We start from the raw sequence: 23522 nt of genomic DNA on the forward strand, positions 1-23522 counted from the left end.
CGATGCTAAATTGTGCTCCGCGTGTGGGTGCCAGGATCTTGGCAGGACCCAACACCACCCCTGCTTGAAAGCAGGCCTCCAGCAGTGCTTCCCCTGAGCACAATCTGCACGGCCGAGCTGGTATCCCTTGAGAAACCGAAGAACGGATGGCCTTGGCTCCCCAACGTCCATCTGAGATCTTTCACAAGGGCAGCTGGGCAGCCACCAGGAAAGTCCAATCCGGGACTCAGCACTGCAAGGCTGTGTGGCTACAGCGGTCCAGTTATCGCCAGGTTACAAGTCCTGGCGTCTGTGGCTACAGGCCAAGGCGGCAGGGCAGATGGGAACTGGAAGCCAGGATCAAGTGGAGGACGAAACGGGTTGCTAGCCCTGGACCACAACGTGATCCTCAGATGCAAATTCCAGCTCTGATGTGTTGGACTCCAATTCCGGTCAGCCCAAGTCAGCATGATTTGTGGTCAGGGATGATGGGGTGTGGAGTCCAAGGCACATGCCTGGCAGCATTCTCAGGAGGGGACCAAGAGTGGCGAGGGCTACTTCTGGGCCTCCAGAATTTTGGCCTGCAAGTCACAGCATCCCTCAGCATTGCTAGCCAGAGCCAGTGGGGGTGTTCTAGGCGGAATGCCTCCGGGGGTTGCTTGTTGCCCACCCGCTGCTGGAGCAGACACCCGCCCTCCAGGGCTCCTTGCCACCCCACTTCCCCAGGCACGTTGGCGGTGGTCGCCGCCTGTGTCAGGGGCAGCCTGGGCAGTTGCTCCACGCGTGGGAGCTCCGTGCGAGATGGCAGTCTCCGGCGCCACTGGGCAGGGGGCTGCGCCTGGAGGGGCTCCCGGAGCGCGGGCTCTCGATCCGAGAAGGGAGGCGGCGCAGGAGGTGAGGGGAAGAGCTGCTGCTTCCCTCAGGGCCTTCGCCCACCCCAAGCGAAAGGCCTGGTGAAGAAGCCAAGCATCTCGGCCCGATCTCGCGTCCCGCGCGCTGGTGCCAAGGGGAGGGTCCAAGGGTCCCCGGCCCGCGCGGCGCGCCCGGGGCGCAACGCGCGCGTCTCCACAGCTCCGCGGAGCGCGCGCGCGCCCCGAAGGTCTCCACGGGCGCTGGACCCCCGTGCGCGCCCTGGGCGCACCGCGGGGGCCTGCACGCGTCCCCGGTGCGCGGCGTGCGCCCCGCGAGCCACAGGGTGCCTCGGGCCGGGCGGCGGCGGCAGGGAGCAGCGGCGGCGGCGGCAGTGCGGGCTCCGGGAGGCAGGGGGCAATGTGCTCGCTGGCGCCGCGGCGCCGCCTCCTCGGCGGAGCGCCTCGGAGGCGGCGCCAGGCTCGCCTCCTCGGCCGCCCTCCTCCGCCCGCGCCCATGGCCCCAGCCGGCGGCCTCGGCTCCTGACGGGCTCCTTCGCTCGGTGCGCCGCGCTGGGGCGGAGGGCGCTGCTCGGTCGAACGCGCCCGGTAAGGATCGCCGCCGCCGCCGCCTCGGGCGGGCCCCGAAAAGGCCGCCTGTGCCCCCCACTCGCTGCGCTGCTCCTCCTCTCCTCTCCTCTCCTCTCCTCCTGCGCCTGCCGCCTCCTCTTCGCTCCCCGCCCTGCCGGGCAATGAGAAACTGCTTCTGCCTGAAACGGGGGAGCCGCGATCAGCCGCCGCCCGCGCCCCGGGCAACAGTTAAGTGTCCCCCCCGGAGCCTCTGGGGCAGGCCTGGCCCGCCTCCCCCTTCCCCGGCTGGGCCCTGCGCCCTCCCCTCCCCTCCTTCTCTCTCGCCCCCTTCGCCTGGGTGGCCTTCGCGTTGCTTCCTCTCCGCAGCCTCGGCTGCTTCTGATCGCTCTTTCTCTTCCCCCTTCGCCCCCCCCCACACCTTGGTGACCTTTTGGGGAGGGGGCGCTTCCTCGCCGCCGCAGAGCTGTCGCCCCTCTCTGCGGCCTGGCTGAACCGGGGGGATGCGGCGGGGGCGATCCCCGCATGCGGCGTCCCTGGATCGGCATCTGCCGAGCCTGCGAGCGCACGGGGCCGTCGCAGTGGCTCCAGTGCGCGCTCGCGGATGCCCGGTTCCCTGGGTCGAGCTTGGCTGGGGACGGGCCGCGGCTCCCCCCCCCCCCAAATAATGGCATCATAACAATAGACTTCCTTTGTCTTCGCCTGAACCTCTTCCCCTGTCTCCCCCGCTCAGGAATATCCATCTGTGTGTATCTATGTCCTCCGGCCAACTGACAGTCCCAGTTTTTAGCAAGGTGCGCCTTGGTCATTTAGTCGATCACCGAAAATGTCTCTCAGGGCTCCCGTGCGTGGGGTGCCCACTGGGCCCCACGGGGAAGGCCTGGGCGGCATGAGCCCAGTGCAAGGTGTACATCTCCCGGGCCCATGGCATGCCATTGGGTGCCAAGGATACAGCTCCAAAGGCCAGCTGCCCCGGCATGCAGTCTCTGCTTCTCGGGACCAGCATGCCCTGTTTCTCCAAGCACCTGGCTGTGCATGCTGGCTCTGACTGGCAGCGGCTCCCCCTGGAGCTATGACCTGAGCCTGCCTGCAGTGCAGGTCAGTGATCAAACCTGGTGTGGATTGCTTGTGCAGCAGAGGCTCCGGGCCCCTGGCTTGGCCGTTTCCCTCTCTCCTTCAACCCCACCTCCATTTTTTCCCACGCCCTTGCTTGGCCACCACTTGGGATGGGATGCTCCCCACGCCACTCCTGGTGGTCCAAATCTGTCCGGATTGCTCACCTTGGGATAAGATGGGCTCTCAGTCTTCCTGGTGGGAATGTCCTGAAGGGGGTGAGGTGGACAGGTGGGAGGAATGGGGAGCTTTGAAAGGAGCAGTCCTTTGTTTTAGAAACAGTGTTGCAAATCTGTTGAATTCCTTGTCAGAAGAGCTGAAAGCTTGCAATTCTCCCCCGCCTTCAAATGAATCTAGTTTTGAGCAATTATTTTGCTTTCTCCTAGTAGCACTTTAAAAAAAGGGAAAGAATCTTATGCCAGGCACAGCTGGAGGCCTTTCCCCAACACGGTGCTCTCCAGCTGTTTGGATCACGCACACAAATCCCCATCAGTGAGCCATGCTGCCTGGGGCTGATGGGGGTTCTAGTCCAAAATCTCTCGAGGGCGGCATGTTGGAAATGGTGCTGATGCTGCAGAGCAGTGATTCCGTCAGGAAACCCGTTGGAGTCACTTGAAAAGGACGGTGCAAATCCTGGAAAGTGCCAGCAAAACGCTGGTCGGGTGACGAGGAGGTGCAGCACGTTCATTGCACAGAACAGCTGGAGCGCCTGAGTCATTCTTAGCTTAGTCTGGGGAGGAACCGTCATGAATGGGGCACATGCACTGGAGGTTTGCAGCAGTGGGAACCACACACAGGCAGTTTCTCCCCTTCTTCTCGACCTCCCAAAACCTGTGCAATCACCAGGTGCTGGGGAACATGGTTGGGAGAGTGCTGTTGCGCTCTTGTGCCGTCTGTGGGCTTCCCTTTGGGCAGCTAGACGGACCCTTTGCCTGACCCATCGGGGCGCTTTTGCTCTTGAGTGCCCTCCCCATCTGCCCTGTGCTGCTGAGTGGGTGAGTTACCACACCTTTGCACACCCGTTGCGCTTGCGGTGACTGGAGGGTGCTCGCAGGTGGATTTCCTGGGGGCTGCTGATTGGCCACAGTGTGGAGAGAAGGCCAGTCTGGAAGGACCCTTGTTCTGTTCAAGAATCAGGCCTTTTTTAAATCTTTCAGTTAAGGCAAATGTACCTGGAGAGAATGGTGTGGGTGAAGAGGCGTTTTACTCCTTTTCTCATAAATACTGAAGCTGTTCAGCAGAGCTACTGAAGACTGAAGCCATTCAGAATTGCTGAAGCTTTCTGGATGGCTGTGGGATTTTTTTCTCTCTACTTAAATGTGCATAAGATTGCCCCACCTTTGCTTGCAGGTTTTCTCCAGCTGGTTGCAATTGCACCGAAATGTTACAGAACAGCACAGACCTAACTCAGAAACGATACCGAAGGGGTACATGTTCCACAAATGGGGTGGGACAGTTCCTGTCGTAGGATCAGTACAGTTTCTGAAGGCAGTGTGACCTCATGCAATTTTCCATGCTCCTTGGCAGATAAACACAGCCTTGTTTTTGAGAGCTAAGGCTGAATAGGTGTTCTAAGGTAAGTCAGGCATCCCAGGGGGTAACGTGACAGTCCCTTGCAGCAGCAACAGCGTAGTCTTGTGATAATGGGCAAAACTGCCTTGGACACCGGTTGGACTCTGGACTGTTTGGACTCTGACTGGCAGCAGTGGCTTTCCAGGATTCCTTCTGTGCCCTGCCTGGAGATGCCAGGGATCACCATGAGCAGCTGCCCTTCCTGCTTTATCTTGTAGGAAGCTCTGATCTCAGAGGCCACTGAGTCACCTGAGCCTTGCCAGCAAGGCCGGGTGGGGGGGGGGAGAGGTGTGCAATGTCCCTCTTCACCTTCCCTTTCCATGACTCTCCTCTGGACAGGCTGCTGGCAGGGGCCAGGCAGGGGCCAAAGAGGCCAGGACATTTCTGTCTCCTCTGGCCCCCCACTGGAATGCCCGCTTATTCCTCCTTCCAGTCATGACTCAAGGAAGCAGCCGGTGTGCTGTTCCTGTAGTGACTGTGGGCAGGATTGGAACTCGGAGCCCCATCCAGAGGGTGTTGTGGCATCTACAGGGGCTGCAGGGTTGCTCTCCCCCTAGACTCAGATGCCAAGCGCTGCTTTTGGTCTCCTGGCGGTCCCACAGCAACAGTTTTTCAGAAGTTGGCTCAGCCTTGGCTCACTTTCTTTGACTGTTTCTTTCTTTGGCTATACCTGAGAAGGACGTGCCATTGAAACTGCGCTAGAGCTTGGGAAGGCTGGTCAGCGGCCGTCCCACTGGTGCAGAGCTTGGGAGTTGCGGTGCCATTGACCTAGAAAAAGTGAAAATGGCAAGACACATTTTAATGGCCCTTTAATGGAAGCGTTGCAGCTCAGCTTCCCTTGGCACCTGTAGGTAAGGCAGGGGAATCCTTTTGGAGAGCTGCTCTCAGAAGCACAGAGCAGACAATTCTGAGCATGGTGAGTGAACGGCCTGCATCTGGCTGAGGCCTTGTGTGGTGCGGTGAGTTGTGTTTTGGGATGCATGCAGAACTGTGCTCCAAGACGCTTGAGGAGTTGCGTGTGGGATACTCAGAAGCCCACACGTCACTCTGAAACTGTGTCTCCTTCTTCCGGCGTGGATTGTGGGGCTTTCTGCTGGGGAGGCTGAGCTTGCCGCAAAGTGGCCATATTTGGTACTTGCTTCTCATAGTGCCTTGTAGCAAGTGGGGCCACGAGGTTGGTGGCCGGTTTGCAGGGGAAGCCGTATGAGAGGCTGAGGGCGCTGGGTCTCTTCAGCCTGGAGAGGGGGAGACTCAGAGGGGACCTGTTAGTGACGTACAGGCACATGAGGGGGTGCCACGCAGAGGTGGATCATGACCTTTTTTCCCCTGCAGTAGAGGCAGGACACGTTCCAAGGAGCCAGGCTCAGGGGACCAAGATTCAGGGTGGCTGCCAGGAAGTACTTCCTGATGGTTAGGATTCCAAGAGTATGAATGGGTTTCCATGGGAGGCAGTTGAAGGCCCAACGGTGGGGATATTTAAGGATAGGCTGGACATGCCCATGAGCAGAGCCAGCTGGAGCTGGGGGTCAGACTTGATGGCCCACGAGACCCCTTCTGATTCTCACTGTTTCTTTATTTCTATGCTAAGCGGCAGAGAATCTGTCTCTTGGTTCCTTCGCCATCACCCGCCTTGGTAATTCAGCTTTGTAGCTCGAGATGCTAACCCAGAGCGGCTGCCTTGCAGGATGCTGGGTTCCTTTGCAGGATGTTTCTAACCTTGTCTGTAGGATTTGGCATGTTAAATAGGAAGGCACAGTCATCTCAGTGCGGTTTTGGAGAATGGGGGGAAGCCCACTGCGTTCGCGGTTTGCATCATGGAAGGGTCTGCAAAATAGTTTTGTGACAGCTGGTTGTGCCTGTCCGTTGTGGCACTGTGAGGCTGACATTGTATGCATGTTTAGACAGAAAGCAAAATCCTGCAACTGCTAACCGCTCCCCACCCGGCAGGCAGGAACTATAAGATTCCCTTTTGGTCTCAGCACGCTAAATCGCTTTACATTATAGCGCGTTGTTTTGTGCTATGTGGTTACGTTGTTTTGCATTATAGTTTTTTAGCAGAGAAGGCAACATTTGACCCTAAAGTTAGTGAATTATTAAGAGACGAGCATTGATTACATTCAAGTTTTATGAAAAAGGTCATCAGGTGGAATGTGATCTTTTGCCGCCTTGTGCCTGCGTGTGCAGCTGTGCGTGCATGCGTGCGTGCGCACACGCGCTGCCTCTCGTGCACACGCGTGTGGGTATATTGGAAAACCAGTGAAGGTTCTTTTAATTTAGAAATATTTCTGTACTGCATCACAGATCCAGCTGCAGGTGCAACAGTAAAACTGTGATATAAATATGGAACCTGGGTAAATAAAGCAGAAGTGTATAATATGATTGGAAGGCCAGCATGGAAGGCAGCGTGAATCCGTAGGCCGAGTGCAGTGTAGAGGCTCAAATGTTGGACTAGGAAGTGGGAGGCCAGGGATCTAGTCCTCATTGGGGGGAAGCTCAGTGGGTGAATCTGGGCCAGTTGCAGGTGTCCAGGTCTGCCTACTCTGCAGGGTTATTTTGAAATGAATAGAAGCCTCCTTGGGTTCCTTGGAGGGACAAAGGCAGGTTGTAGATGTTTAGTGAAGAAATAAATTCCAAGGCGATGGGACACATTTCCGTTGTCTCCTGCACTGAAAAGGGTTGGCCTCGGGGTGGGGGGGGGGCTTCCAGAAGGTGTGGGCCCCGGTGGCAGAGTCCATCTTCCTGCTTTCCACCTCCTGGATCCCTGCAGAAGGCCCGAGGATCTGGAGTGGTTTGGCTGAAGTGTTCTTCCCCCACTTGGCACCCACGGGCTGCTTTGTACCACAACCCCCATCTTCCCTGACCTTTGGCCAGGATGGCCAAAGGGGAGGGCAGCTGAGAAACCAAAGCTTTGAAGGATCCCGGCTGGGAAAGGCTGAATGGTGACGTGGCCGTGAAAACTGGCCATGGCAGCGAGGACGTGTTGGAGGGTCCCGACATGGCGTTTCCCCTCCCCTCCCCAAGCTTCACACTCCCATTTCAGGGCTTCTGTGACTGAATAGCAACCTTCCTGTTTGATAACAAAGCCGACAGGAGGAAGGGATGAGCTTGCTTTCCCCAGAGTGACCTGCCTTCCAGCTCCCGGCAGGGTGAAACGGTGCATCATCGGTGCATCACCGGCCCAGGCGGACACCTGCTTTGTAGGGCTTCCGAGCCTCTGTCCTCACCCCCGGCCTCACCTGTTGCCAATTCACAATGACTGACAGATGCAAAGCGGGTGAAAGATGCTCTCCTCTGCGAGAGAGCTGTCAGGTGTTTGGCCACACTTCATCCAGAAAAGTATGAGGCAGCCGATGGCTCTGCAACTTGGCATCCCTTCCATGGTCTCCCAGCCTGCACACGCACACACACACACCCCCGCCCAGATATTAGGCTACGATTTCCATCGTCCTTGACCATTGGCCACAATGGCTGGAATGGAGGAGAGCTGAGCAAAGGATCTGGAGGAATCCAGGTTCATTTTGGAAGGCTCTAATTATTTTATTTGATTTATATTCTGGCTTCCCCACCCCTTGCAAGGAACTTGAGGTGGCCGATGTGGAAGGCTAAAATGGATGAGAAAAGGACCACAATAGCCCTGTGAAGAAGACGGTGTAAGGAACCACAGTTTGTTGGGTTAGGTTTCGGAATCGGTGGTCCATTCACGTGGATGAACAGGAAGCCAATTCTTTCATGCTGCAGGGAAAATATTGAATCATTTGGGACGACTTGCTGCTCCTTCAGTTAGAATGTCATTGCACCCCCTTCTCTCCTTTTTCCAGGCTGGCTTTTCAGAGTTAAGATACTTAGCATAGACTTGGTGCGGGGGGGGGGGGGGCGGTTACAGCCTCAGGCCTGGGGGTCATGTTTGGCCTTCCAGGGCTCCTCAGAAATCTACTTCCTCTTCCCCAACTACAAACCATTGGATGATGTTCTGGCTTTTGCACCATTTCCCCCATTCCGAAAAGGATTCCTTGGGATTCCTTTCCAGAGATTCCTTTGTTACTGACATCAAAATCTGTATGCCAATGCAGGCTGCAGGTCTGAGGGATTTTGGCCTTACCTCTGGAGTGCAGTCTCCAAATGGAGACCCTCTGGCTGCAAGAGATTCCCTCCTCTTGGAAAAGACCCACTTGGGACAAGGGCCACTGAAGTCCCCCATTTCTCCCGAACGAGAAGGATCCAGCCTTCTCTCGAACCTCTGTGCTTTCTGTATGCTGGTTCTGCGTCAGTGGAGGCGGGACTGTTTGGCTGTGGTGGTGTTGCTTCCTGGGTTTATGGCTTGAACAGGATCCTTCTCGTTACCAGAAATCTTGCACAAATATATGAATAATCAGCTTACAATGTTGTGCTTTTTTTTAACTCAGCAAGGAAACTTAGTTCGAGCTTGTGTTACAGAAGCAAAATCCAACAGAGGGTGCAAAAGATGGAAACAGAACAGTACGCTTGACCGGGAAGGCGAGATCACTTGAACCTAGTCGTCTGTATCTCCCACTAGCTCACTCTGTAGCCTCTGCAAAGTTCAGAACAATATTTACCTAAATATCCCCAAGTCATATCCTGTCCCTCTCTAGATCTGATTTGGACACATCCTGCAGGGTGAAAAATAACTCGCTTAAGCAAGCCAACTGCAGCTCTGCAAAGCAACTTTCTTGGATTGACAGAAATGCACTTTTTGATAAGGAACAGATCTCTGTGTGTTTAACGGGCTTTTTCCAGATCCAGAGGGGTGCTGGGAGACTGGAATTTCATTCTCCGCTGTGCTCCCCCTCCCCTACAAGACCTGCCTGAAAACCTGCCCACAGAGCTGGCTCTTGCACGCACGTGTGGGCGCCTCCTGATATTTGGTGTCTTGCGAATAAGCCAGTACAAAGACAGTGATGCTTTCAGAGCCCAAACACAAACCTGCTTGCTTATTGCGGCTCCTATTTTCAGAAGGAAGAAGCATTTCATCCCATTCTGATGAGCTGCAGAAACGCTGCAAGAGCACCAAGCTCTCGTCAGTGGTGAGAGCCAAGGGGTGGAGCCAAGGGAAGGGGTGTGGTCATCCACAGACCCCTGGAGGGCCTCATTTGGCCCTTGACCCCTGGGTTCTGCACCCCTGCTGTAGGAGGTAGACCTCTGGGTTGTCCTGACCAACTGTCGATCCTGAAAGCCTGAAAGGTGATGGGAATAGTTAGAGTTGTGCAATTAAATCTTTGGAGAATCTCGCCACTGCTGGTCCCGGAAATAGGAAAGTTGAAGCAGGCAGAAGTGGTTTGAAAAGATGCCATGTAGATAGATCACAACTGAGCATTCTGGGGTGTCTTTCAGAATCGTTTATTTATTTATTTAGGAGGCCTCTATGCCGCCCCATTCGCCAAAGCCTCGGGGCGGCTCACAATAATCGATGTGACCATTGCGTGTCTCCACCACAAGTGGAGGTACCTGATGCTAAAGAAAGGTTGTCCATGGATGCGTCTGACAGATGGTCCCTGTGCTGAGAAGAGAGGGTGGGTTGGGGCATATTCATCTGCCCCAGCGCAAACGGGAGAGCAGCCCTGTTGTGACAGGGGCTGCCTTTCCACATCCTGCTCTTTTCCTTGTCCCTTCATGGGCTCTCGCTATAAAGCTGGTCTTTGTGGACGCAGCAACAAAGTCTGAATTGATCTGAGTTTCCTGCCCACCCCCTGCTGCTCCTACTGAGTCACCCACCCACAAGAAACCTTTTGTGCTTCGGAGCTGCCAAACGGTGCCGTGCGCGCTCTTTCTTCCATCCAGGATCCCCAGAGAGATTATTCTTGGCAACTTCTGGCGGTGAGGGGCGATGGAGAAGTGCCTCTTTGTGCCAAAGTACACCCGGGAACTCCTGACCCTTTCTCAGCCACTCGGGGAATCAGGCCCTTGTTCTGAGAGATGGCAGCTGGCCTGACGCTGGTGGGGGAAACAGATGGAACCGTGTCTGATTTGTAAAACGAAAGGGCCTGAGGCCCTCGGCTTCTGCCATCTGCCCCTTTCCCTCGAAATGCTGTTTGCCCTGTGACGTGTGATGGCGAATCAGTGACACAGGAAAGGAAAATGCTCCGTAGGTGCTCAGAGGCACTCTTGCTGCTAGTTCACCTGGTTAGAAGTGGCAGCCTCTAGGCATTGTCTTTGGATGCAGAAGCTGCGTTGACGTTAAGCTTTGGCTTTAGCTGCTAGGGACTCGAGCAGTGTCGGGTTCCTTGCAGGTAGGAACATGGTGGCTGTCGACAGCACGGTCTGTTGGGCTCATGAAAATCAGGCTGCAGGGTTGAGGAGGCCCCGAACGAGCGGCCGGGCTGAGCAGAAAGCAGCTCTCTAGATGTCGCTGCCTCCCAGAAGCCCATTGGCATAGCCAATGGCCAGGAATTCTGGGGATGGAAGTCTCAGCAGCAGGGGATCGATCTGCCCAATTCTCCACTAGTGGGCACCTGTCTGCCTCTTTTGTTTGTGACCTGCCAGGTGACTGTGCCAGCTTGGGCACCTTTATCAGCTCCGACTGATTCCCCTCAGCCAAGGAGATGCACACGCTAGCACCTGCCATGCTGGACTGCTGTGATTCTCTCTTGGTCAGGACCTGCCTCTTTTTCAGCCTGCAGCTCTTTTGCTGGACAAACTTCACGGGCTGCCCGTTTGCTGTGTCTTGGGTTCAAGATTCTGGTAGAAGTGTCCACAGCCGTAAGGAACTTGGGTCAAGATACCTATGGCCCAATGGAAGTCCACCAGGAGAAGAACCTTCAACCATCCATGGCTTTAATGCCATTCCAGTTTTTAAACTCATCCTTTGTATCTATAATCGCCGGTTTGGAGGCGAGCTAATGAGAGAGATGCAGAGATGTGCAGATAAGAAATGAAACAGATAAATAAATAGGATCCTGGTGAGCTACAGTGGAGCTTTGGATTGGGCCTGGCAACTGCAAACCACCTTTGACATATCTTTCAAATCCATAGGGTCGTGTGTGGGAGGTGGCACCAAGTTCTAGCTGCTTCTGAAAAGAGGGTCCTAGGTTCTCCCCAGCTTTCCTCTCTGCTCTGCGATTTTTACCTGTCTTGCTCAGGTTGCAAGGTCTTTGCTGGGCCAGGAAGCCTGGCTCCATTGGTCAAGTGGTGCGAAGGGCCCTTTTTGAAGCTGCTCTTGCTGTGGCTATGGGGGCGGGGGGATTTTGTTGCCTACACCCCCCCCCCCGGCTTCTTGGAGAAAGCGAGCCAAGCTCAGGGAGCCAAGGTTCCATATGGATGCCAGGAAGCACTTCCTGACAGTCGGGACCCCGAGGGTGTGAAATGGGCTTCCCCGGGAGGTGGTTGAGGCCCCATCGGTGCGGGTGTTCAAGGATAGGCTGGACGTCCACATGGTGGGCATGTCGTGAGCGGAGCCAGCTGGTGCCGGAGGTCAGGCTAGATGGCCCGGGAGGCCCCTTCTGACTCGCTCTGTTTTCTATGTTTCTGTGCTTTCGGCAAAGCAGATCTCAGCCTCTGGCTTCAGGGTTCTTCCTCCAAGGAATGGCTCTTGGTCAGTATTGGAGATCAAGGAAGTTGGAAGAGGCAGTGGCAGCCGGGGGCCACACACAGAGATGCACGGAGGGGTGGGGGACACCGAGGTCCAGCTGTCTTCAGCTGCACAAAGAATCACAGCCTGTGATTTTCTTCCAGGTACCCAGTTCCTGTTTAAGATGAGAGACCCAGGAAGTAGGAAGACTTGGCACCACTTAGGCTACACAATCAGAGAAGGAGACAAATGTGTTGTCCATTGAATTTGTTGGGTGCCACAATTTGGGGGTGCCAACAGGAGCCTGAATTGTGCAATCTTGCATAAATTATCCCCCCCCCCCGGCATTAGAACCTGCCGATTTTATTTGCACATGTGACCTGTGCAAGAGGGGATTGCATTACCCACCGTTAAAATGCAATCATTTATCCACATTTCTCTCATTAGCACCCATGAGGACTAGCAGCTTCAAAAAACATTCCCAAGCAAAATCCTGCCCCCTCCTCAACAGCATGAATAGAAAGAGGCCAGGCTGCAGCTTTATAAAAACAAAACAACGCAAGCAGGTTACCTCTGTGTGTCGCTTGGATAAAATATTTTTGGATAAAAAATTTTTGCTTGGTAAAATATTTCTGAGGTGGTTGCCCTTATCTTGAAGAGCATTGCAGCGCTATCAAAAAAGCAAGTCAGTCCTTTATGGCCGGGAATGGTGCTTTGGGTAGGGAGTGCCCAGCCGGAGTGTTTGTTCTGGAATACTTGGCTTTCTACAGCGATACGCCCGTTGGCTTCTTGCCTGGTGACCTTGCTGTTGCTTAATTCCTCTTCACCGTTGCAGGATCAGTCCACAATGCCGGAGGTTAAAGACCTCGCTGATGCCTTGCCGGATGCCCCGATGGACCCAATCACTGGAGTAGGCGTTGTGGCCTCCCGGAATCGGGCACCTACGAATTATGATGTCGTAAGTAGCTCTTTCTCCCTTTCCGAGCAGTTCTGGAAGTTTGCGTCCTGTGATTTTGGTTGCTGCTTGCAGAGCTTGGTTTCTATTTGCTTTCCATTTCCTGGTGCAGAATTCGGACCGTGTGGGCATGGACTTTTTTGAATGTGGTGCAGAGAACGTGCTGTGGTGTTTGTCGGTGGCGGCGGCAGCTGTAATCTGCAGCACTATTCACGTGTCTGATGCATATTTCCTTGTCTCAACATGCAGATTAGTTCTCTCTCTTCTGAGATTGTATCAGCTGCCGCTCTGGTGTTCTGTATTTGCCTGAAGGACGAGAGACTGCAAAGCAGGGGTGGGAAATATGCAGGCTGAATGCAGCTCTTGGAAGCTGGCTCTGGGCCTGCCGCTGCCAGTCGGCTTTTCGCGGGGGCTGCCGGGGGACCGGATCACTCTCGGAAAGAGCAGTATGTGGGGGTGACCCTCCTATCCCGGTATACCTCTGCGGGCCACCTCTGGGTTACGCAACCCTGTTCTAAAGTGTTTCATCCTTCGGTTTGCTTGAAAAGCATTTACAGTTTAAAAGCAAGCACATCGTTTAGAGGGTTTCTGAGCACAGACTTGGCTGCAGTTTCCTGTTCTGTGTTTCCCTTATTTAGGAAAGAGATTTGCCCTTCTTGGATGGGGACCCGCTCAGGTTAAATGGTTTTCATTCTCTGATTCTGGCAGCCTGCCACTGCATTGATCAACGATGCTAAGATCTGCCTGTTGGCTTTTTGCTGATGGGTTTGTGCAGTGGTGTGGTGGAACCAAGGTCTGTAGGGGTGTGGGGATGGCTGCTTTTGCACTAGCAGGGTTTCTGGCATCGCCTGCCAACCCCCTTGGAATTCCTCGCTCCTTCAGAGCGGAGCTGCAATCGTCCCAAGAGCGGTAGGATAAATTTTCCCGGCAACACTATATTGTTGTGAGTTGCCCTTGTTGTAATGCACAATATTCTGGAGGTGGCTCGGGGTGATTAGGAGAGCTTCGTGCCTCCAGGAGCCCTGGCATTTTGCACCCCTGGATCTTAGTTAGCTCTCTTGGAAATGCTTCTGGGCTGTTGCTGGGAAGCACATACCGAGATAGTTTCAGGGCTGAAGTGGTGAGGTTGCCTGCCAGCACTTCAGTCTGCCCTTGCTGTACCTGCTGAACGTGGTGATGATGAGGCTTTCAGGGTTGAGCACTGTGACATTGTCTGGGTTCACACAACACTCTAAGCCCTGGGTGCTTGCAGGTTGTGTGAAACCAGCCTCAGGGTTCATTGACCACTCCAGCCAGATTCAGAACACAGGAAGCTACCCCTGGCTGATCTTATCTTGTGAACCCACCTATGTCATCGAAATGTGGCTTGTTGCTGAAGCATGGGTTCTTGTGTTGTCTGAACTCAGCTGTGCTAACAAGCCATGGCTTGTTAACTCCAGACAACCCATGAAGAAAAGCCATTGTTTGTTACTGTGTTGTGGGCAGTTCACCATAGTTTGTTGCTGGCTGGGTTCAGACCACACGAGAATCCACATTTCAACAACAACCTGTGATTCAGTGTCAGCCCACGATCCGCCCTTGAGCAGCGTTTTCATGCTGTCTGAACCGTGTTGCTGGCACAGAGCGGGGTAGCTATAGCTTTTCCAGCCTAAGGGCTGAGGTCAGTCTTGGTAGTCCTGCTCCCATGATGGATGGGAGCGAGGCACAATGGGGAGAAGCCAAAATACCCAAAATACAGAGAGCTCTGCCGATTGGGCCATATAGAAATGGAACGCAGGAGTGACCATTTGGGGAGTGTGATTTTGGCTTTAGAGGGGGGAAAACAGCTTTTTTGCTGTGGTCTCAGCACTGAATGGTGGCAGCGAAGTGGGGCTGGGGTGCGTGGCCCCCAGTGGATACCGGGGCCAGGAGGAATTGGCCCCTGGACATTGCCTGCCTCTGTTAGAAAAGGTTTTTGGTAGCAGAGCAGGGAAGGACCTTGGAGGCCCACGACTAGTTAAAAGGACACTTCCCTGGGCTGGGCTGAGTGCAGACCTGAGGGGTCCCCTGGAACGTAGTGGCGCAGACCCCGCCATGCATGCCTGGAGCCCCAGGTTTGCTCCAAGCATCTCCAGGGAATCCGGGGGAAGCTGCCTGCCTGAATTCCAGATAGGTGGCAGCCCACAGTGCTGAGCTGGCCTCATGAGGCGGCTTCCTAGGGCCCCGAGCTCCTCCGCTCCAGACCCGGATTTGGGGAGGGAGCCTCGTGCTAGGCAGGGAGAATCGGAAACCAGCCAGCCGGTATGCGGTGAGGAACACATGGGGGAACCTGATCCTTCGCTGGCTGAAGAAATGCGGGTGTTGATGAACTGAGGCTGAACCAGTGTGTGAAGTCCCTCCGGAGCTCAGCTGGCTTTTAGTGCTGATTTGGGAGAGCATTGCCTCCTTGCTGGAAAGCGGGGATCCAGCCTTCCAGGCTGCACAGAGTCAGCCATAACAAAGATAAGGGGGAAATTAAAATGCAGTTCTTTTCCCTCTCCCACAACATCTGCAAGAGGTCACATGGGTAGCCCCGATGCGGAGGGTGAGGCATCCAGGCAAGTTCCTTTACATTAATATGCACCCTATTCAGAGTTATGTTTGCATTTATTTGATAATATTAATGCAAGATAATTATTCATAGTTCTTTTTGGTATGCTCTGAGCATTCCACAGTCTGGTGCTTGTCTTGGGAAGTTTAGATTTTTTTTTCCCCAAAGCAGCGGCAGCCCAAGTTGCTAGTCCTTATGGCTGCAACAAAACCCTTCCAGTGGACTTTGTTTCCAATGGGACAGTGTTTGACGAAATCTCAGGAGCTGGCTTCAGTGTGGGCAAGGTGGCTTTCTCCTGAGCTGGCATTCATGGCAAGTGGTGTGATCCTAAACAGCCCAGCATCAGAAGGATGCTAGAGAAGGACTGGTATGCCTCTGGATGCAAGAAGAAGGACAGCGGACCTGTTTGCCAGGTGGAGTGTTTACATTCTTACAGGAAGAGAACAGGGAATAGAGGCAAAGAGCGCTGCCAGAATAGGGGTGGAACCAGCATTGGCCTGAGGCTCTGAGGATACGCCTCTCCGCCCTTCTCAACCTGCTGCCATTGATATTATCAGCAAGTGAGTGAAGTCATATGCCACGGCTTGACTGGAATTCCCCTGCGGATTGAGGGAATGGCAGCATGCCGTGCCGGCAAGTTGCTGGACGGGTCGGTGGAGAAAGCAGCGGGAAGGACGAATCCCTCTTGATGGATGGGTGCTCTTCTCACCCACCCTTCCTTCTGGCTCCAGCAGGTATTTGGCCCAGCTGCGCAAAGGACCCGATCCTTTGCCCACCCAGTCCTGTTTTTGTGGTGCCTCGACTTTGGAGACAATTCTCTTAGGTGGTTTTTGCAGGACCAGAAAGTTGGAGGGGGCCGGGGCGGGGGGTATTCCATCAGGTGAGTTGGGCTTGCTCCGACAGGGTGGCCCAGGCAAGCCTGGCCAGCGTTCCCAAACCCGCAGCCAGCCTTCCATCCTGAAACAGTTATCCTTCCTGCTTTGCACCAGAGTTTCCCAAACCATCAGAGTTACCTTTCGGGAATTCTCAGGTTTGCACACCTTACCTCTCCCAGGTACGCTGAAGATTCCACCCTTCACAGGCTCTCCGGAATCCCGGAGCCACAACAGCGGACTTGTACCTGCTCTGCTCTTGCCTCTTTCTTGCTGGGCGCTCGCTTCCTTTGTTCCGCTCAGCATCATTCCCACCCTAGGAGAGTCTGTTTTACTAAGGCTGAGCTTATTTGGTTCAAAGGTGATGCTGAAGGGCATCAGATAGAAGTCTTTGAAGTCCAGCAGGAGCCAATAGGAAAGAAGAGGCGGAGCTTTCCATGACTCCGCCCAGAGTCTGCCACGGATGCTGCTCCACCGTATTCTGCTTTCATTCGCCATCTATTGGGCTTCTCACGGCCTGTAATTCTCCTTGACGCAGAGGCTGTTTGCTCAGAAACGGAGGGTGTCCTGTTTAGTTCTTGAATTATTTAAGTGGCATGCCATAAAGCATTTAACAGCCCCCCTGCCAAGAAAAAAATGCACGTGGGGCTAGATAGGTCCCTGGTTTGATCCAGCACAGCTCTTCTTGTGCTCTTACATTAAAAGGCTGCGGCTTCTGTTAATTATCTGGGTTGTTGGCAAGAAGGGCAGCTTCTCCGGAGACTCTCAGTCATCCGTGAAACTCAGAAGATCCGACAGGCTCTGTCTGCGCATGATGCCTGATGCGGTGCTTGGACCGTCCCTTGCTTCTGTGGGCAGTGCTGGCCCTCAAGAGGTGTGCTGAGAAAGGCCTTTTCTCATGCCAAGGCTTTGGAATCCTGTCTCCCATGCGCTCCAGCTGGGGGCAGCACGGGTGCGATGCAGCCGATTCCGGTTGGGGCTTGGCATGCCTCCTTCACCTAAAAACACATTTGGGGAGGCCAGGCTTGTCTCTGTCCCCCTTTCCTGATCAGCGCTGGCATTTTTCTTATCTGCAAGGTATTTTTCTTCTGGTTAGCACCTGGTTGAATGACTCTCTCTATGTCTCAGCATTTTTCCTGCAAGGACCACAAAACAATTACATAATTTTCCTCCTCCTTTCCATCCTATTCTCACAGCAACCTGTGAGGTAGATCGGGCTGAGTGTCAGTGATTGGCTGAGCAGGGACTAGAACCTTGGATCTCCCAAGCCCCAATCCAATGCTGTAGCCATAACGGTAGCTGTATTTACTACAGCTGTCCTCAGTCTGATGTCCCTTTGGCTGACTTGCACTACAGCTCCCATCACCCCCACTCGCTATGCAGACTGGGTGATGGGAGTAGTGATTTAAAGACACCTTGTGTGTGTAGAGAGCAGGTCTGCTGGAGAAGATTGGTTCATACAGTCCGTCATTCATTTTGCCACAGCGGTTGGGGTGTCGGACTAAGGCCGGAGTAACCCAAGTTCAAATCCACCCATTGTCCACTTGGCTCGCTGGACAGACTTGGGCCAGTTGGCTTGCCCTGCTTCTCAGGGGCATCGTGAGAACAAAATGAACGGGCGCTGGAAAACTACGGGCACTGCCCCTCACAAGGACTCGGTGGGATACGAAACGTTGTAATAAATCTACACCTGGTGCATTTCATTCATATTATTTTATTTTAGGGCCCTAGCAAGCTTATGTTTTGCTCCCTGTTGTAATAATCCCTAGTCCGGGCGTCGCACTTTTCAACACTCCAAAACCTTGAGCTTTATCATGTTAGAACGGTGGGATACAAGCAAAGGGATACAGAGAGCATATAGTGTTTGTGGCTTGCTGTTTCTGTAACCTTTGCATCTGGCTCTATAAATCTCAAGATGAGATCTTTTCTCATCTTGGTGCACCTCGCTGCCCCTAGCAGGGCTGAGAAGAGCCACCGAGTCCCTGCTCCTGCATCTTCTTGGCTCTGGATGTGTTGTTTCATGTTTTGCGCATCCCCCCTTTTTGTCCAAGAAGGCGCAAACTTTATCTGTCTAGATAACCCTCCCTTGACATTCCTCCCACCTGTGTATTTTTGCACAAATACTTTCCTTTCTAATAAGCTTTAGAATAATTTTAGGGATTCCAGAAAAACAAGTTCTTTGTGAGCTTCTGTCTTTCAGGCCAGTCTTCTTTAAAATGCAAGGCTGAGTTCACCATTTTCCCTCCAGCCTATCTGGGAGAAACTCTTTCTCCAAAACCTGGAGTTCAGAGGAACCCCAAAGCTCCTTTTCACCAATGATCCCCAACCCACTGCTTTGGGTTCCAACATTTAACATTCCTAACCATTGGCCATGTTAGCTGGTCCTTGAAAATCCAAAAACTTCTGGCTTGGGAAGTCCGACCTCTTCATTTTTCTAATCCACGGAGGAGTGGAATGTCTCAGCTCAGCCCTTGCTCTTAGCCTTAGGCCCCAAAATACCAGGCAGTCCCTTGCAATGAAGATCTTTATCTGCACTTTGAAGCTACCAAACAGTGTAACTCTAAGGAAGCGCACTAGTGCGCTGAAAGATAAGTCTCTGCTCATGTAAAGACCGTTGAACCCAAACTAGGAACTTCTCCCCAGATCCTTCCCCACTCATGGTGGCTCTCAGTGGTGAAGGGCCAGTTGGCGAAAACCATACAGGCCTTCTAACTGGGCAACTTGTCTTTCCCAGTTCATTGGGTCAGCAACTGGGCAAGGCAACGGTACTCCCTTCTTAGATCTCTCCCATCTCCTCTGAAATGTTCCCGGTCAGCCTGGGAACCTGTGGGCAAAAACCTTGCAGGTGCTTCCAAAGCTTCTGCCTCTTGCCGAGTTCCCAAAACTCCCATCGCTGAGTCTTCAAGGTCATCTTCTTCATGACCTTGAGATACTGGCCAAGAATGTTGGCCTGGTTCACTCCCTCCACTGAAACTCTCTGACCTCTTGGCCCCTGCAGCCACGTCCAGGGGCATTGGAGGGCTGTGGCTGATGGTGCTGGAGGAGCAGAGGTTCAGGAATGGACGTGTTGGGGACCGCAGCCTGGGGAGAGGAGGCAAGGAAAAGCCAGGGAGACGCCGGGGACTGAACTTCAGAAATTGTGCCTGCAGCACCAGGATTCAATTGCAGCTGTTTTCTCTGTGTTGCAGAGGAATACAAAGTGAAACGAGTAAGAGAAATTGGGGAGCATGCAGGCCATCCAGGCCAGGGGAATTCAGTTCAACTTTACTTTGTGTATGCATGCGTGTGTGTGTGTGTGTGTGTGTGAGAGAGAGAGAGAGAGAGAGAGAGAGAGAGAGAGATTTCTAAAGCTCTCTGTGAATGGCAGTCTCCTGAAACCATCTGCAGGTAATTAGGTTCGGCTTTGAGCCCAAAACCTCGCATTGATAATTCTGATAGCATGGTTACTTTTATAAGAGGATTTAAATATATATATACATTTGTTAAGAAGAAATGCAAATCCAGAAACTAAATACACCAAGATAGTCTATACATGCAGTTGCTTTGATGGAGATTGTATGTGTGGTTTGGCTGGGGTGATGGGAATTGCAGTCCAACTTACCTGCGGAATGCCACACAGGGGAATATTAGTGGAGACAGTGGGTAGATGTTTTTCTGTGCTTTTTTGGTATGCTCATATTTACTTGCTAACTTTATGGACTTTACCCAAATGGATCAGAAATATTTGCTCTAATATACCACCTAGTTGGAACTGCTGCAGAAAGCATTTGGGAACTTTGAAACAAAGAAACTAACTTTGGCTTTATTTATCTTTTTAAATCCTCCTTTCAAGTTGCTTTTTCTTTTGTATCCTCTCCTTCTGATTACTCACTCGAGGGCAGAGATTGTGTTGTTATTAATCTAGGTAAACCACACTGAGAGACTTTGTAAAAGTCTGAGAGACTTTTAGCTTGCACAGATAACTACACGTAAACTTCCTCTACATGCAGCTCATTTTCTAGTTTTATTTATTTATTTTATTTTCATTTAAAGTTTTTATAACCTGTTCTACAGCCCATGCTCTCAGAACAGTTCGCAACAGTTGAAAGCAACATGACCCATAATAACAACGATGCATCCATAATCATCACAAAAATGCAAAGAAAATAGACAACAATGAAGCGAGTGAGTAAAATGATAATATGTAACACAGTAAACAAGTAAAGCACAAGTCTTTCAGGCCAGAAACCTCCAAGAGAGGAAAAGAAAAACATTTTTTGTGTTTTGCTCCATCCGCTGCGACCCTCCTTAAGTTGGGCAAAAGGTAGTTTTCTCCACTGATTCGTTTTGCAAGGAGTTCTCATTAACTCCTTGCAACAGTATTTTTAGAAGCAACCTCTTTTGTATTTAATCCCATTCTCCACTGGAAGAAGAACTTAATGAGGTGTCAAGAGAGCCTCAGACCTGCATTAATTAGTGTGGGAACCTGATGCGGTGCCTATACATTAAATAGGTCCACTTGTCCTTTTCTCCTGAACACCTTTCTTATTCGATTCCAGGTGGCACAGACAGCAGATGGCTTGGACGCTGACCTCTGGAAAGATGGACTGTTCAAATCCAAGGTCACACGGTATCTGTGCTTCACACGGACCTTCTCCAAAGAGAACGTAAGTGACTTGCATTTCTGGCCAGCATGTTAGTTTTCTTAGAATCAAACCTGGGCACTTCTTTTCTGAGCTCGTCTTCTGCTACTCATGGAGAGAAAGGAAACATGAAGAGCAACAAAGCAAACTTTTGCAATACCTCCTTTTCTGGTCATCTACATGTGATATTTGACTCACCCCAGGTGAGCAGGTCGCTTTGCAGTTTGCAAGCCTGAGACAACGTTTTGATATGATACCGCTAGAGAAGCCTTCATATAATACATGAAAAATTCTGGGGTGCTTGCTGAAAATGAATGTTGGAACCACCCCACTAAGAAAACAGGTTCCAGTTTGAGGGCTTCCTGGCTTAGGAAAAAAGTGAAAACAGGATAACAGGATAGAAAGGTATAAAAATATACATTATGCAGAGGAAGTGAATAGGGAGAGATTTTTATTCCTTTAATACTAGAGTCCAGTGGGGTCTCATCATAGCAAGTGTAAATTGTTAAAAAAATACCTAAAGTGTTTGCCTCGAAGTCAGATTTTCTCAATCAAATGTAAAGCAATTTCATCTTGCATACTGGAATGAAAAATCATCTCAGTTCAGAATATGGGGATTCTTGTAAACCTGTAAGACCCTTTATGTTCAACTTCTCACCCCAAAGTTTCGACAAGAGACACGCCAACTTCCATTGGAGTTCCCATCTCTGAGTTTCCCACTGGCCAATTGGGTAGATGATCCAAATATTGTCCCATATGGAAAACCAGGGGAATGCGAAAGGAGGCTTTACATTGGTGTATGAATGTGCATTCCAGTGGGGCGTGTGTGTGTGTGTTGGGGTTTGTCTCTCCATTGCCTGACTAATAAGCAAAGACATTCTTTTGGATTCCAAGTATGGTTTCTTTTTCCAGCTGGCAGACAGACTCGAGTCTTTCCTTTTTGGGGGGACTGGGAAAAGACTTCTTCCTGATTTTGGACCTAGCAACAAATACATGCAGGTCTAATTAGCTAAATTCATTGCATATGTCTTTTCTGTCCAGATAAATTTCTTTACTGTGTGTATAGTTTCAGAGCAAAATCCACTTTTCACTGTTGCTTCTTTATGCAGTTGGGACTTTTGAAACGCTGCTGATTTTTACCAGTTTCATGTGGTCCCCATTTGCTGTGGCAGCCCACGTATCTCCTCGAACGTCACCCTCACGGCGAGGCGAAGTGCCCCCCAAAACATCCGTGTGTTTAGGATTGCAGCCTTGAAACACTCAGAGCATCCTCTCGAAACATGCTTTTGGCTCCGAAGCTTTTTTTACTTGAGTGCATGCTGAGCCTTCTGATCAGCATGCAGTGATGGCATTCATGGGGGACCCGGCAAAGGTTTCTTTAAATGGGGGAGACATCCGTGCAGATGGTTGGAACTCGCCTTCCTTCGAGAACAACTCTGTGGCCGTGCATTTGTAGCGGGGAGGGGAAGAGTGGTTGGTTTGGAAGCTAAATTGGGTCCAGATGAGGACGTTGGAGGCCAGGATGGAGCAGGACTGCCCTGCTGCTGGCCTGTAGCCCTCACAGGCTTGGCTCGAGCTGGTTCACACGTGCTGTCAGATAGGCACCCCGGTGCACACAGCCACACGTGCACAAGCCCCAGGTGTTCATCTGAACACAGACTTGTGTGCACCATTCACTCGCGTGCATCCCTTGTACCTCCCATTTCCTTTTGCACATTTTAGCTCACATACACCTTGTCTCCCCTCCTCTGTTTCCTGTTTCACTTGTCTCTGTCTCTCATGTGTGCATGCACACACACATGCACACACACACACAAACTTCACTAACATACGGATCCCATACCATGCATTCTCTCTCATACATACCACATTTTTACTCATACACTTTGTCACTTCTTCTCCCCCTTCTTATGGGCAGAGCAGGATGGAGCCGGGGTCAGACTAGATGGCCCAGGAGACCCCTTCTGACTCGCTCTGTTTCTATGATTCTCTGTCACACGCACACTTTTCACTCACCTGTGTGCCCATACATCAACGCCCTTGTGTTTTCTCTCACCCACACCGCAGATTTTCTCTCTCACCTATCCATTTTCTTTCACACACACTTTGATTCTTGTTCTCCCCCGCACATGTGCGTGCAAACACTCCATTCACACCCATCTCTCCCCTTGCACTACCCACATTTTCTCCCACACACCCTCTGTCTCCTCACCCTTTCTCACAAGCGCACACAGTTTTGCTTCTGTGCAATGGCGGGAAGACTGCACACTTGGCCACACACTGCAAAGAACACCAGAGCTGCCATCTTCCCCTTTCTGCCCACGGAAGGCTTCCTGTGCAAGGTGCTGCCAGAAGGAGCCGGTTCTTTAGTGCCCGGCTTGGAAAGGGAGTGACCCCCTTTTCCTCCTGCTCTGGGGTGATGCCCTGGACTGGGGAAAAGCTTTCTCCTGCCCCGTGCTGTTTGCGGAGGCCTGGCAGCCTGGAATGTCAGCACCGCTGATTTATAAAAGTCCAGGCCTCCAACGTCTTGCCCCAAAGACCCTCCCACTTCACCAAGGTGAGCAGGACCTTCTGTGGAAGGAAGAGGGCGGGCGCTGGGTCCGTGTTCAGCAGATTTGTGGCACTTCTGGTATAATTTGGTTGGTTTGATCATTTTTATTGTGAACTCCAGCGACAGAGAATGGCGTCTCGTCCTACAGAGCCATATCAGTGAATGTATCCCGACTGCATATATACAAATTACAGCTGATGGGCAATGATACATAAGTTTCAGCAAAGGCTAATTAAATATTCAAATAAGTATCCCCCGGAAGCTGGAGTCTACTTGCTTCTCTGCTGATATATTGACATCACCTTCAAAGGGACACGGTCCTCAACCCACT

The 23522-nt window shown here is 52.3% G+C and overlaps 1 protein-coding gene across 5 annotated transcripts in view; it reads left to right on the plus strand.

The window, feature by feature from the left end:
* Positions 1-1330: 1330 nt before the first annotated feature.
* The window catches only part of MVB12B (multivesicular body subunit 12B), an 83720-nt gene continuing 61528 nt past the window's right edge, over positions 1331-23522 (plus strand). For 4 of the 5 annotated variants that reach the window (XM_044439868.1, XM_044439870.1, XM_044439867.1 and 1 more), the window contains exons 1-3: positions 1527-1645; positions 12458-12580; positions 20557-20664. In XM_044439868.1, the coding sequence (XP_044295803.1) occupies positions 1580-1645; positions 12458-12580; positions 20557-20664 (297 nt within the window). In that variant the 5' untranslated portion in view covers positions 1527-1579. Of the gene's footprint in view, positions 1437-1526; positions 1646-12457; positions 12581-20556; positions 20665-23522 lie in introns of those variants that run through there. The other variant, XM_044439869.1, reaches the window with a different exon arrangement.

This window comes from Varanus komodoensis, unplaced genomic scaffold (assembly GCF_004798865.1).
Source record: "Varanus komodoensis strain SLA01 unplaced genomic scaffold, ASM479886v1 scaffold36, whole genome shotgun sequence".
Taxonomy (NCBI): Eukaryota; Metazoa; Chordata; class Lepidosauria; order Squamata; family Varanidae; genus Varanus; species Varanus komodoensis.